This window comes from Vespula vulgaris, chromosome 3, assembly GCF_905475345.1.
Source record: "Vespula vulgaris chromosome 3, iyVesVulg1.1, whole genome shotgun sequence".
In the NCBI taxonomy this organism is placed as follows: Eukaryota; Metazoa; Arthropoda; class Insecta; order Hymenoptera; family Vespidae; genus Vespula; species Vespula vulgaris.
The window spans coordinates 4,700,699-4,715,424 of NC_066588.1; the positions used below are offsets into that span (position 1 = coordinate 4,700,699).

Here is a 14,726-nt window from a genome sequence, read left to right on the forward strand (position 1 = left end):
GTTATTAAGAGACGACCGACTTGATAATAAATATTTAATATTTTTGAATACGTATAAATACGTACACCTATATATATATATATATGTATGTATGTATGTATGTATGTATGTATGTATGTATGTATGTATGTATGAAGTTTGACCATTATTCAATTTTCTAATTAATTTACATAAAATATCTTAGCAATATTCTGCTTAATGATTTCCTGGTTTATATAATAATAACAAGTTATAATGATATTAAATTATAATCATCTTTTTTGTCCCTTTTTTCAGGTAAGGGGAAAAGGAGGTAGTAGTGAATAGGAAATCTTCGTACAATCTGGAAATTAAAATTATTTAAAAAATTGAACGATCATTATCATCGATCTGTATAAAATCTACATTATTAAATAGATTATTATTTTTATCTATTAAACAGGTTAATTATAATGAGATTGAAGTATGATAAATGTTCGCCCGTATCCTTTTATCGTAAAATAAATTATTCAAGAAATTTAATGAACATTATCGAGTTTTAAATAAAATCGATTAAATTGATAATTTGTTAATTACGATTAGATTAAAGTATAATTAATTTTTCTTCGTACGCGTATATCGATATCAAAAAATAATTATTGACAAAATTGGAAAGAGCGAACGCATATATAGATCGAACTATACGAAGTGGGCCAAAAGTTTCTACATAATATCATAAAAATCAATTACTCTTTGGACTGATTTGTTTTTTCTTTTTTTTTCAGATCGAAAAAGTTTCTACGCTTGCAGTTTCACAATTTGAAAAAAAAAGAAAAAAGAAATTAATCTTAAAAATTAGCTTCGAAAAGAGTAATAGGATTTTTAAAATCATTTTAGAAACTTTTAGCTCATCCTGTTTATGAAATCTATATTCAATATCTTCGTATTATAATTTATAATGAGATTAAATCATAATACATATTTGTTGTATTTTTCTTCTGAACAAAATTAATAAGAAACAAAATTAATAATAATAATAATAACAAAAATAGTGTGGACGTATAAATTTATATAAATATTTAATATATACACATACATACATATATATGTTATAATATTGTTATAATAAATACTTTAAAGAACAAAACTATGCGGAATTGATGGGCATAGTTCGAACGTTCGAGATATTGTTCGACTAAAACACGTTAGCGCACCTTAGATATCTTCCTTCTATGTATATATATATATATATATATATATATATATATATATATATATATAAAATTACATATTTACTTGCACACATACATGCAACAAACATACATGTAAACATACATATATAACACGATATTTGCCAAAGTGACGCAACACTTTAGTCGCACTTTGACAGTTTGGAGATGCACCAATTATCTCTTAAATTTAGATGTAGACAACAATATTGAGGCAGGCCAAATCGTTTGAAGTTAATTCCTTCGTATCAAGAAAAAAGAAAAAAAAAAAAGAAAAACACAATCGAAATTGTGTTTGCTCGTTAATAATCTCCGAGTAATCTCAATTGAAAAATCACAAATCAAACACTTTTTCGTCATCGTCGTTTTGCGTTTTGTTAAGTGTCCACAGGACGTTCGATTTAAACGATTTATGGATAAACGATTTTACACTTCGTAACAAAGGATTAATTCTCTCTCTCTCTCTCTCTCTCTCTCTCTCTCTCTCTCTCTCTCACACACACACACACACACACACACGTATATGCCATATATATATATATATACATTTTCATTCATTAATCCGAGAAAAGTAAAATCAGTCGACGCGAAAGCAAAATAAAATTCGCGCCATTAAACTTGTAAACGTTTCACGAGAAATCGACTCTACTCGATTGGACTAGGCTCGAGTCGAATCGAATCGAATCGACTGTGAAAAGTCATCCTCGTGTGGCATCGCATTTCCTGGACACGTAATTGGACGATAAATCGTCGCACTGATAAATCCTCGCTATCACCGGATAAATTTATTCCGAGTAATCGCAAGATCATTATTGAAGGAGAAAAAATGATAATGATAATAATAATAATAATAATAATAAAAATAATAATAAAGAACAAAAATTAATTAACTAATTAATTAATTAAATTATTTATTTATTTAAAAATACCTCACGTAACGGGATGTATTCCACGTAATCAAACCTTTCGCTGTTATTTCTGTCCTTTCGAAGAAAACGATGGAACGTTCGACAACACTCTAAACACCCATGAAATTTACAACACATTTGATGATAAGAAATAAAAAAAGAGAGAAATATAAGGAAAGAAAGAGAAAGAAAGAGAGAGAGAGAAAGAAAGAGTAAATCGCTACGAACACGATCCAACTCTTGAATCCGATCGACTGATGTTGTTGCGCGCGAAATCTCGGTCAGGAATTAGAATACGAAGACGACGGGACGCAGGCCAAGCATTGTATTTTTGAACACGACGCGACATTGACTTTCGTCGTTGCATTTTGGCTCGTAAACTATTGTCAATCGTATTCAACTTCGTTACGAACTTGGACAGAGATAAATGTTAAAAAAGAATAAAAGAGAATTCTAAAAAAAAAAGAAAAAAAAAATAAGGAATCCTTTCTGCTATCTAAGTTAATAATTAGGAATAAATATGGTCATCGATATAATTATAATAATAAATAAATATAAATAAACGTCGTTATCAAGAACATTTTATAATAAATTTTCTCATAAAACGAAATTCAAATGAAATGATAATTATGTAAATTAAGAATAATAATAAATACACGTATATATACATATTTCACGTCATTCTTTAAAAAAATATATGTATATAAATAAAAAAAAAAAAAAAACTTAGATTTCATTCGAACACGCAAATAATTAAATATACATCAAGTATTCGTTAGAAATAATATACGAAGAAATCCATCAAGAGATGATTTCCTTTCCTTTTCTATTTTTTTTTGTTTTTTTTTTTTTTTTTTTTTTTTTATACAGCCAACTTGTATAAACGTCTGTGCAAAGTATTATAAGTTTTCTTCGTAAACGATGGACAACAGAACGACCGAATCGGATTTTAACGAGGCTCGTATACGCATACAACGATACGTCCTGAATATTAGTGTCTATCCTTCCGGTGCTCAACGACAACGACAACGACAACGACAACGACAATGACGATGATAACGACGATGATGACGACGACGACGACGACGACGACGACGACGACGACGATGGTGTACCGTTAATCGATGCTCACCGATCGGCTTTAATTAAAACTCCCGAACGCGACTCGTTGCTTTTTCCCTCGGCGATCGTTTACCCTTCTTTCTTTCTCCTTTTTCTGTCTCCTTTTCAACCCCCCTATCATCCTTCCTCTTTTTCCAGCAAGCAATCCCTCTTTTTACATTTTCAGCCGTGCACAAAGCGCATTCGATTAGATTTCCGAGAGCATACGCAATAATTGCCACTCGATACGCTTTTCATCGGCTATCAAAATGAATCTTTCTTTGATATCGATGACATCGGCTTTCATCACTGAGAATGTAGGTTCTTTTTTCTCTCTTTCTATTTCATCGCATGTGTACACGTTGAAAAGAAATTAATACTAGGGAAAAAAGAAGGACGAAAAGGAGGACCAATCTCTGTCTTTAGTTGAGTAGAAATTTTTATCGATGTTATATAGAAATAATAATAATAATAATATATATATATAATATCAAGAAATAATTGTATTATAAAACATTTGTACATATATTTTATAATTAAATACATATATAATACTAATAATAACAATAATAATATGTATACCTAAATATAATGTATATTATATATATATATATAATATTAGATAATATATCATATATATATAAATATTAAATAAATATAATATATATTTATATATAAATATTTTATATATATACAACACGATATAATTGCGTCCACGAACTTGAAATAAGATCTGATTTATATTACATAGAGATTACGTCATCGTTCTATGATCGATACTTGGAATGACGTCGACTGTTACATCCGATACACGATAGTAAACCTTTTTCTCGTTGGATAGTCAAACTCGATATTTAAATATTATTGAGTTTTTACATATATATATATACACACACACTACTCTACACATACACGTACAGACACATACAAGAACATATACAAGAAAAGATGGTAGAATGGCAACTCGTTTGCATACCACGATGAATTTCATACGTAACAACACCGCAGATGTAAGTGCCTGCTGTTTCTTATGTAATGCGAGCCGTTAGGCTAACCACCATTGACGAACCACTTCCGATCATTGAGTACTATCCCGTCCGTGGTTATCTTTTTCAAGGCCGTATTCAAGAGTTCTCTCTCTCTCTCTCTTTCATACACACCTCTATCCCCTACCCCTCTCTTTCTCTTTCTCTTTCTCTCTATCTCTCTCATACGATTCTTATCTCTTTCCCTCTTCAATCAAGAGAACGCAATTGCAGTAGTCTCACTGTTCGATAATCGATATCGTGAACCACCGTCTAGACGTAGGATGAAAACGTTCCACTATATCGACATTGCACACAGTGTACTATAGTTAACAGATGGATACGTATTATATACAAGCAATATCCGAGGTGTGATTCACGATTAACTAATGCACACACGCATATATATCCAAGGGTAGTGGGAGCAAATAGGGTGGAGGTGAAAGACAGAGAGAGAGAGAGAGACAGAAAGAGAGCAAGAGAAAAGAGAGCCAAGGTCCTTTTATCTATTAACAGGATTTTGTGATCGTCCTAAAAGACGAAATATTCAGGACGAGGAATCTCACTTTAGCAAATTACGTTTTGTTGAATTAATGTTCAAGTCGTAATGACGATCGATCGAGATGAGAGAGAGAAAGAGAGGCAGACGGATTGTCGGTTTGATAAAAATGGGAAAAAAATGAAACAGAAAAGAGAAAAGAAAGCAGATATATAAGCTGTTCTTCTATGATGTCATCAACTTCCTGACATTGTCATATCCTTCTCATGGAAAATCACTTCTGAAGATGAAAGCTTTTGAAGCGATGAATTTCAATGCGAGTGGAAACGATGATTCACAAACTGTTTTGTTTTTCTTTGATTTGTTTTATTAACGACGATATCGATCTTCTTAGATAGTTTAAAATTTTCTTCATTTATTATCTATCGAGTATGTGATTCAGGAAAACGAGAACAAAAAATGGATCGGTATCTACGATTTAATTATGATGTTTACGCGATGTTATTACGTTGAGAAAGGAAATCAAGAATTGAAAGGAAAACAAAATTATTTCTAACGCGCGATAAATTTTTTTCCCTTCTATCGAGTATATAAGATTAAAATGGATTAGAACGATTATAGGAGAGAAAAAAAAGGAAAAAAAAAAAAAAGAAATCTGAACTGAAAATAATTTGTTTTCCATTAAAATCGTAGAATTAAAAAATCGTCCCGATCGTGTGGGTTGCAATTCTTCATGGGGGGGAAAAAGAAAAAGGAAAAAAAAGTTCACTACCGACAAATTACCGATTTGTGAATTTAGAAAAAAAAAAAATAAACAAACGAGCAAAAAATTCCTCTCTACTTAAAAAAGACAAAAAAAAAGAAAGAAAAAAGAAAGAAAGAAAGAAAAAGCAAAAAGAAAAAGATCTATTGAAATTCCGAAAGCGATCGTACGGGTACATGAAAGTTCTTCGAAGAAATTCTTCAAGAGAACAAATTTCGTTTGGTAAAACTTCCGGTATAGACGAACAAGTTGACGTGTCATCCTTGTCATCGTACCTTTGGCTGACACTGACAACAGAGAGAACTAGCTATACGAGAAGCTAGCTTTATTTCTCTCTCGTGCTTCGTGAAGCACGATGAGACAGAGATAGATAGATAGATAGATAGATAGATAGATAGATAGATAGATAGATAGATAGATAGATAGATAGATAGATAGATAGATAGATAGATAGATAGATAGATAGATAGATAGATAGATAGATACATAGATAGATACATAGATAGATAGATAGATAGAGAGATAGATAGAGAAAGAGAGTGGAAAGAGAGAGAGAGAACTACTCGTTGGCATTTGCACACGACCATACTCACACACATACTTACACACATACACATACATATATACACACATATGGCATCATCGTGTCGCGTGCTGACGGAAGAAGACTCGTCACCATCGTAACCAATAGTCTTCGTTCTACGGTATACAAAGCCACGTGGGTGGAAAATAACAGCTATTTATAACACTTTATCGCCCACCGTTTTTACTCTTCCTACTTCTTCTTCTTCTTCTTCTTCTTCGACTTCGACTTCGTTGCTTCCTTTCTTTCTCTCTCTCTCTCTCTATCTCTCTCTCTTTCTCTCTGCCTGTCTCTCTTTTCTCACCCTCCTTTCCCTTGCCTCCCATTTTTATATTCCTTTCTCTTCTTTCTCTGTCATACTTGAAGCGTGTAATCGGTCGTAAGGAGATAATGATACAAAAAGGGTGTCTCTCTCTTCTCTCAGACGGGTGTCGATGACCACGGTCACTGGCACGTCAATGTCACGTTGATCGAGAAACTCTGCTTCCTTCCTTATTTTTCTTTTTTTATTCTTTCTTTTTTTTTACCCTCCTCTTACATTTTCTTATATGTAAGTATAGCTTTATATAAGCGAGCGATATACTTCGCCTGGTAATTTCGTATTAAAGAAATTGGCACGTATCAAATAAAATGTATTTATTATATATGATGATGATGATGATGATGATGATGATGATGATGATGATGATTCATGATTATGATGATAAGCAAATACTGACTTTATATAAATAATAATACTAATTATAAGATGCATATATAGTAAGTATAAGATATCGATTGTATATAAATAATGATGATAATAATAATAATAATAATAATAATAATAATAATAATAATAATAGCAGCAACAGTAGTAGTAGTAGTAGTAGTAGTAGTAGTAGTAGTAATAGTAAGACAATAATAAAAATGACTATGACGAGTATTACTAATCGCTTTTAGAATTAAATCATCACTTTTAAATTTTAAAGAGATAGAAAGAAATAAAGAGAATCATCGAGGAAGATCGAATGAATCTCGAAATCGTCATACCCGCAAAATCGACATGAGACGAGAGTTTTGAAAATGTAGAGGCAAGGAGGTGAGGGGATTAGGTGGAAGTGGGAATAGGAAGAGGAAAATGTGAATATCTGCATATGAGAACGTGGCTGATTTTGCAGGCATACGTGACTCAACTCCACAATCGGCTAGAAAATTCTATATGTGTGTGTGTGTGTGTGTGTGTGTATATGCCTTCAATTGACCTCAAAGGGTCAAAAGCATCTAATTGCCAATTGTCGGCCAACGTTGCTACTTATTTCTATTCTTTTTTTTCCATCTTTTTCTTCTTCTTCTTCTTCTTCTTCTTCTTCTTCTTCTTCTTCTTCTTCGTATCTACTTCTTCCATACACCTTTGTCATTTTTCTATTTTTCACTTATTCTCATTCTACAGGGCGAGTAAAAATTTTTCTAAATGAACGACAAGTTTCTATTGCATAGTTATTTTTTTTTCTATTTTTGTTTTCCACCTACGAAGAAATAAAATTTTCACGGATCTGCATTTGCAATGAAAGGAAAAGAGAAATGAAATAAAAAATTGTAACAATAAAAAAAGATGTTTTACTATATTGCAAATTATCGATCGAATCGAATCCGTTTGCTCATACTGTATTATATTATGAATGTTGTCTCTTAAGTTTTTTCTTTAGAACGATTCTTAATAAATTTAGTGAAAGTACATAAGTCGAGTTTAACGTAGATAATACGTACGTATTAACTTATTAAAAATCGATAAATTTCGAATCGTATTATCAATGAAATACACAACCGATTCATTTTCTCATTCTACAAAATAACAATGTGAACATATCTGATTGTCGATTAATCGAAATTTTTCTATCTTTCCTTTCTTTTTTTTTAATACATACATACATATATAAATTTACGTACATATGAAGACAAACGAACGGATCTACTTACGTCAAAAATTATCAAACCTGATTAACGAGATAGAGATAGAGATAAATAAATAGATAGATAAATAGATAGATAGATAGATAGATAGATAGATAGATAGATAGAGACAGAGAGAGAGAGAGAAACCATGGAAAAGGAAATTGGAACGATGATACAAATAGATAAAAAAAAGAAAAAGAAGAAGAAGAAGAAATATAATGAGAGGAAAGAAGAAAGAAAGGAGAAAATAAAATTAGAAGAAAAGGATAAAGAAGTTAATAGCAAGGTCGACATACTATTTCGTTGTGACTTTTCCTCGACTCAGGTTAAGGTGATGTTAGCAAGAGGATGGAAACAGGTAATGTAATGTGTAACTTGTTCTTTCTTTATCGAGATCCTTTTAACGTTTTGCACGCGTTCCGCACTCTTGGTTATGGAACTTGTGGTCCGATCTCCCTTTAAGGTTCGAGAGCTACACGATTGCTTGGAACTCGATTAGACTTGTACAGAGAATGGTTATATAGGTTGTGGTGGGGATTGAGGTGGAGAATGGAAAGGGTAAGAAGGGCTAGTATGTATTATAGCATCTGCTTCCTATGTAGCTAGAGTTAGCTAGAGCTAGCTAGAGCTAGCTAGCTAGTTAACTAACTTGCTTAGGATTACGTGGAATCGTCTATCGCCCTTGTAATCTTGACCTTCCCCTCCTGAACCTCTTCTCCACCGAACTATTTCTCGTTGAAAACTTAGTACATATTCTTCTTATGTAAAATTAGGAATGCATTTAATGGCGACGCCTGTTAACGATCAACCGTTCTTGATCAAAGATCTTTTTCATCGTGTTATTATTTTTATTCTTCGTGCGTTTTATTCTTTGCTTAAAAGAAGAAATATCATTTCATTATCGTAATTATCAATTTCATAATAATATGATGAATGTTATAAATATTGAATTTTAATATTGTTCGATTAATAAGCTCGAGATTTTTAATATTTTATATTCTGTATAAAGAGATTATATGTTGTTAGAAAATGATATAGAGGATGAAGCAAGAATATTTAGATGGGCCAAAGATTTTTTAATAATTTTTAATATATATATATATATATATATATATATATATCCAATAACCAATGTAATAATTTCATTAGATATTAACGCTTGTTTTCTTTTTTCTTCTCTCTCTTTCTCTCTCTCTCTCTCTCCCTTAAATCCTTAATTATAACTATTACGTATAATCGTCATAGTAAGATCTCTGGTTTTTCTTTTTTTTGGTTTGTACGAGGTAATCGATCCCATCGACAATACTTGGCATCTATGGTGGTGTGAAACGAGCGAAGCTAGGCAGATATTAGATTCCAAATTGGAAGCCCATCAAAAAATACCACACTTTCGTAATCATTACGAATTAACACGAAAGAATTATCTTTATCGGAACTTGAAACGTTACAAGAAGCTCTTAACAAAGTCTGGGAAGCAAGCGGAAGCGGAACTTTGCGATTCGATGCCGATCACTTTCGAATTGCCAAGCGAATACAGGATGTTCGTCGAGGAATATCAAAAACAACCTGGTTCTATTTGGATCGTTAAACCAGTCGGTAGATCCCAAGGTAAGGGGATCTTTCTTTTTCGAAGATTGAAGGATCTGATAGATTGGAAATCGTCAAGAATCGAAAAGCAACAATCCGAGGGTCCAGTAGAAACTTTCGTCGTTCAGAAATACATCGACGATCCTTACCTTCTGGCAGGTTAGTCGAACTAATCCTCTTTTTTTTTTTTTTCTATGCTCGACATATTCGTTGCATTCGTTAAAAAAAAAAAAGAAAACAAAATCTTCGTTAGATGCGGTTTATATGTTATTTCTTTCTTTTTTCGATTCCTTTGAATATATAGTAGATATAGCCGAACAACGTTGTCACACGCAACATAACGAACGTAAACAATTTCGTCAATTGGCGTCATCCGCAGCAGCGAATTTTGTTCCGAGGTTTTACATATGTACGTTCTCTGTGCCAAAAAATTGACGTATTTCGGAAATACTTTTTTTCTCTTTTTTTTTCCCCAAGAATCGAGTAAAATAAATTGAGAAAATTTTTTCCCCGTCCGATTTGATTAGATATGGACTTTTGTAATCTGTAAACCGCATTGACTTCCACGCGAAAATCCACAGACGACATTCTAATTCGTGTCGAGAAACACGAAATTATTCAAATTCCATAGTATCGTCTCGTAAAAGTTTCGTTAAAATTATTTTAACAAAATTCTACTGAAATTTTAATAATTCCGTTTCAATCATTTTTACAAAAAGTTAAAACGCTTGGAGTCCGAAAAAGATTAACGTTTGCAGATTATAAAACCTATATATAATATAACTGAATTGAAAGCAAACAATTTTTTTTTTTTTTCTACAAATAAAACGTCGAGTAACAACATAGAATTAATTATTAGTTCATCGATTTATTTTATTCTCTCTCTTTCTCTCTATACAAAAAAAAATAATAATAATAATAAACTCAAAATACATAAATTTTTTCGATCAAAAAGAGCATATGTAAATAGCGTAACACCTTAAAGTATACACTACAGTATACATAAGTAGATGTATGCGTTAGCCAGTCATTGAGCCATTTTTCGATCCATTGCGATGGCTCTCGTAAAGAAGAGAGCTATCTCCGAAGTGAAATCCATAGACGTTGGTTGTACTGCTAGTGGCAATATCGATGAGAGACAAGGATGGAGAATAAGAGGATATGTGAGAAAGAGCTTGGATCTCAGCCGACTCATTCACTCACTCACTCACTCACTCATTCTTTCTTCTTCTCTCTCTATCTTTCCTTCTCTCTCAAAAGATGTTTCCGTACTATTCTGCTAAAAATCACCTCTACATATATAGTAGATTCACTTCTATGGGAATAGCTTTCGCTGTCTTTTTCTATAATCTCTCTCAAGAGAACCATCTAAAAATATCTTCTTTATACACGCTTCTTCGTTTCTTCTCCCACTCATCCCTTTCTCACTATTCTCACCCTCTCTCTCTCTCTCTTTCTCTTTCTTTCTATCTCTCTCTTCTTCTAGGACGAAAGTTCGACCTACGTATCTACGTACTGGTAACGTCCTTTCATCCCTTGAAGGTCTGGCTAGCGAGAGAAGGTTTTGCACGCTTATCTAGCCAGCTATTCGATCTGAAGAACATCAATGATAATAGGGTTCATCTGACCAACATGGCGATACAATTGAAAAGATCGAAGGAAGATGAACGAATGAATAATGGGCCATTGAACGAGGATACAAAACGATCCTGCAAATGGGCGTTAATTAAATTCAGGGAATATTTGACCGCTCGGCATGGAGTTTCTATCGTGGAAACGGTCCTACAACGTATAGCTGGTAAAAATAATGATTTATCATTAGGGTAAGTAACTAATTTTTTTTTTTTTTTTTTTTTTTTTACTTATGTTCTTTTTGTTAAGCTTCAGTACGATACAATAGTCGATATGCGAGATTAAAAAAATATATTTGAAAAAAGTAGATACGTAAGAAATTGTAATCTCGGAGTAAAACTAAAAGATAATCCTAGATTTAAAAAAAAAAAAAAATTATATAGTTTTCCGATGACATCAAATCATTTCACCATGACAGTATATAGCTGATTCAGAGTTTCATGGTCCGGATAGGAAAAAGAGAGAGAGAGAGAGAAAGGAAAAAGAAAAAAGAAAGAAAAAGCTGTAGAACATAACAGAAAGAAAAATGATTCGCGTAAAACTTCTCTACGAATATAACATAAATCCAAAAAATGTTGAACAGCCTGTCGTGAGAATCTACTGAAATCACATCTCCTCACACATCGAAACCAGTCGTCTTGTTTCAATGTACAACTTTACTGCTCCCTAAACCAGACTCATCGTATTCAGTATTATCTTCTATCTCAAAACTTTCTCGAGACTTTTCAGACTATAAAAAATCTGAAAAATGTTCATTTCGAAAATAAATCTTCCGTAAGGGAGACACTTTACATATTTGGGTATGTTCGAATTTTTAGGACATTTTGTTACTCGAAACGTACTCTCTTTCCTAAGCTTTCTAATTCGTCGTACTAAACCTCTTAATGAACCTACCCAGGAAATAGAATTAATTTTATTTAGCATTGTGTCTGACGCGTCTGTCGCAACAGTCTTATTATTAATTGCTTGCGAACAACAACCAGGTGAGGCAGGTTCTGGTTCTTTATTATCCTTTCTATCTTCTTCGGTTACACGAGTCATGGTTGCGTCTGGTCGTTGTTCGTTCATTTAAGAAAGCGACATAATAGATCTTCGTCATTAAAAATAATTAACACGAAAAATAAAAATCCATCGTCTCCGTAAACAGCAGCTGTTTTTACGTCGCAACAACACAAGAATTTTTAATTTTACGACGGATCAATTATCTTCCCAAAAAATTTCAATAATTTTATCGTGGATTCATGAAACACGAAGATTCACTTTGTTTCTTTAAACGTAATCTTTAAATACTATATCAATTCATTTCATTCGAATGAATCCATTATCTTTTGCAACATTTTTAATAAATTACGATTCGAAGAACAGACGGACAATTTTTCGAGTGTATTTCATTTCTATGTTACGAACGAACTTAATCGAAAACAAACTACGAAGAGTACATGTTCAATTAGTTAATAATTGTCAATGACTATCGCTAAAAAAAAATGTCTTGGAAATTGGAAATTATATTTATAAAAATATCAGAACGAGTTCATCATCGTCGGCTATCTCGCTTGAAATTATCTACGTTAGAAAAATTGTCTACAAACTACTAAACCTAGAAAGACAGAGAGAGAGAGAAGATAAGCATAAAGATCCTAGAACACATAGATATATTTATGTATAGTTAGGCGTGAACCGGTTGGAACTATTATAAAACCAAGCCTGTTTCCATCACGCAGGAGTAATAATGGCGAGTCTGCTAGCCGTGCAACCGGTGATGATGCAAGGTAGGAACTCGTTCGAGCTCTACGGTTACGACGTGATCCTCGACGAGAGTCTGACACCGTGGCTCCTCGAGGTGAACGCCTCGCCCTCTTTAAGTGCCACCGACACCGAGGATTATCGTCTCAAGTTCGATCTCATCGACGATGTCCTCAACATCATCGATCTCGAACGTCGTTTTACAGGCAGAGAAACCAGGATCGGTGGCTTTGATTTAATCTGGTTTAACGACGGACCAGTATGGACGACTACTATGAGTTCTCCCATTTGTGGACAAAATCGATATTTCGTCAAAAAATTAAACGTATTTTTGGGAGCCAGAAATGATCGTATTAAACAATTATACCGATTGCACGAAGTCTTGGAGGAGATGAAAAAAAGTAAAGAAAATTTCGAAATAGAAAATATTCTTTGTGAAAATCTTTAAAAAGAACAAAAGAAGAAGAAGAAGAAAAGGAAACGAAGACAAAAAAAGTCGACGATTAAATGTGTTAATTAAGGAACTTTGATATTTAAATAAGGAACTTTATATACATATTTAAAAACTTTCGTATCTATCGCGTTATTCACTAACGTAGAGATAGACGATTTTCTTCGTATTCTTCAAGATTTATTCGATGTATCTATGTCGAGAGATATGTTTTGATCTTGAAAATATATAAATGTCGAACGTATATATATATATATGTAGGTAGTACTATCTACCGTAAGGATCTATCGTAAACTCTGCTCGAGTAAATGTGGCTCGTATAAAATCTTGAAAAAATAAACTCCCTGCACCTAGAGAGATTTTTTTTTTCCTTTATACACTATCTACGTTAATATATAAAATGTAAATCGATTTCTTTCGCGTTAAGATATCTCGATTGCTATTCGATCGAGTATTTTTATTAATCGATGATAAATATTTTGGAAAATAAATGATCAATATATATACATACAAACGTACATATACATATATTGTTAATTATGAATAATTAAACAGTCAGTTATATTAGCGTACTGACATTCTATTACAAATATACAATCGATGATTTTAGACTAAAATTCATACTTCTTTTATAATTGTAAAACTTATAACATTTTTATTTTATATTATAAACATCTTCGAATTCTTTTAGTTGTTATGGATTCTATTTCTTTTTCTTTTTCTTTTTCTTTTTTTACTTAATACTTTGCTAATACCTTTATCGATCCAAGGAATCAGGTATTCTCCTCCCCTAGAATTTGTTCCAGGTAATATTTCGCTAGTCTCGACACGCTATTGATTCGTCAGCGTTTCGTCTTTCTCCTCTAATTTAATTTCATCTCGCATCACACATATACATACGTTGAACAACTATATACAGGGGAAGGCCAGTGCAATGTAACAGCAACTACGACAGCTGGATGGAACTAACGAGCAAGAATTAGCTCAACGTTGCTACGAGGAAGGGTCTTCCATTCTATATCAAATTTATGCATATTCATCCGTCCAGCAAACTCGTTCCGCTTCCATAAATCTCTCCTTTTTTTTCGTCGTTCGATTTTTTTTTTATTTCTTTTTTCTATTTTTTTATTTATCTTTTTTTTTTATTTTTACACATCGATTCGTAGCGAACTCCAAAAAATATTAGAATTAAATTTGATCAGTATTGAGTATATAGTTCATCGCGAAAGAACTGTAATCTCTGGATTGCGTCTGGATTGATTCTATCATTTTATTTTTATTCTTTCTTTCTTGTTTTTCTTTTTTTTTTTTTATC

General features: G+C 32.4%; 1 protein-coding gene across 12 annotated transcripts in view; it reads right to left on the reverse strand.

Moving 5' to 3' along the window:
• LOC127062479 (PH and SEC7 domain-containing protein-like) overlaps positions 1-14,726 on the reverse strand; it is a 65,349-nt gene that overhangs the window by 28,613 nt on the left and 22,010 nt on the right. Inside the window, exon 1 of one of the 12 annotated variants that reach the window (XM_050990762.1) lies at positions 2,117-2,325. The exons of 10 other annotated variants lie outside the window; for them this stretch is intronic. In XM_050990762.1, the coding sequence (XP_050846719.1) occupies positions 2,117-2,233 (117 nt within the window). In that variant the 5' untranslated portion in view covers positions 2,234-2,325. Of the gene's footprint in view, positions 1-2,116; positions 2,326-14,726 lie in introns of those variants that run through there. One more of the 12 variants, XM_050990768.1, reaches the window with a different exon arrangement.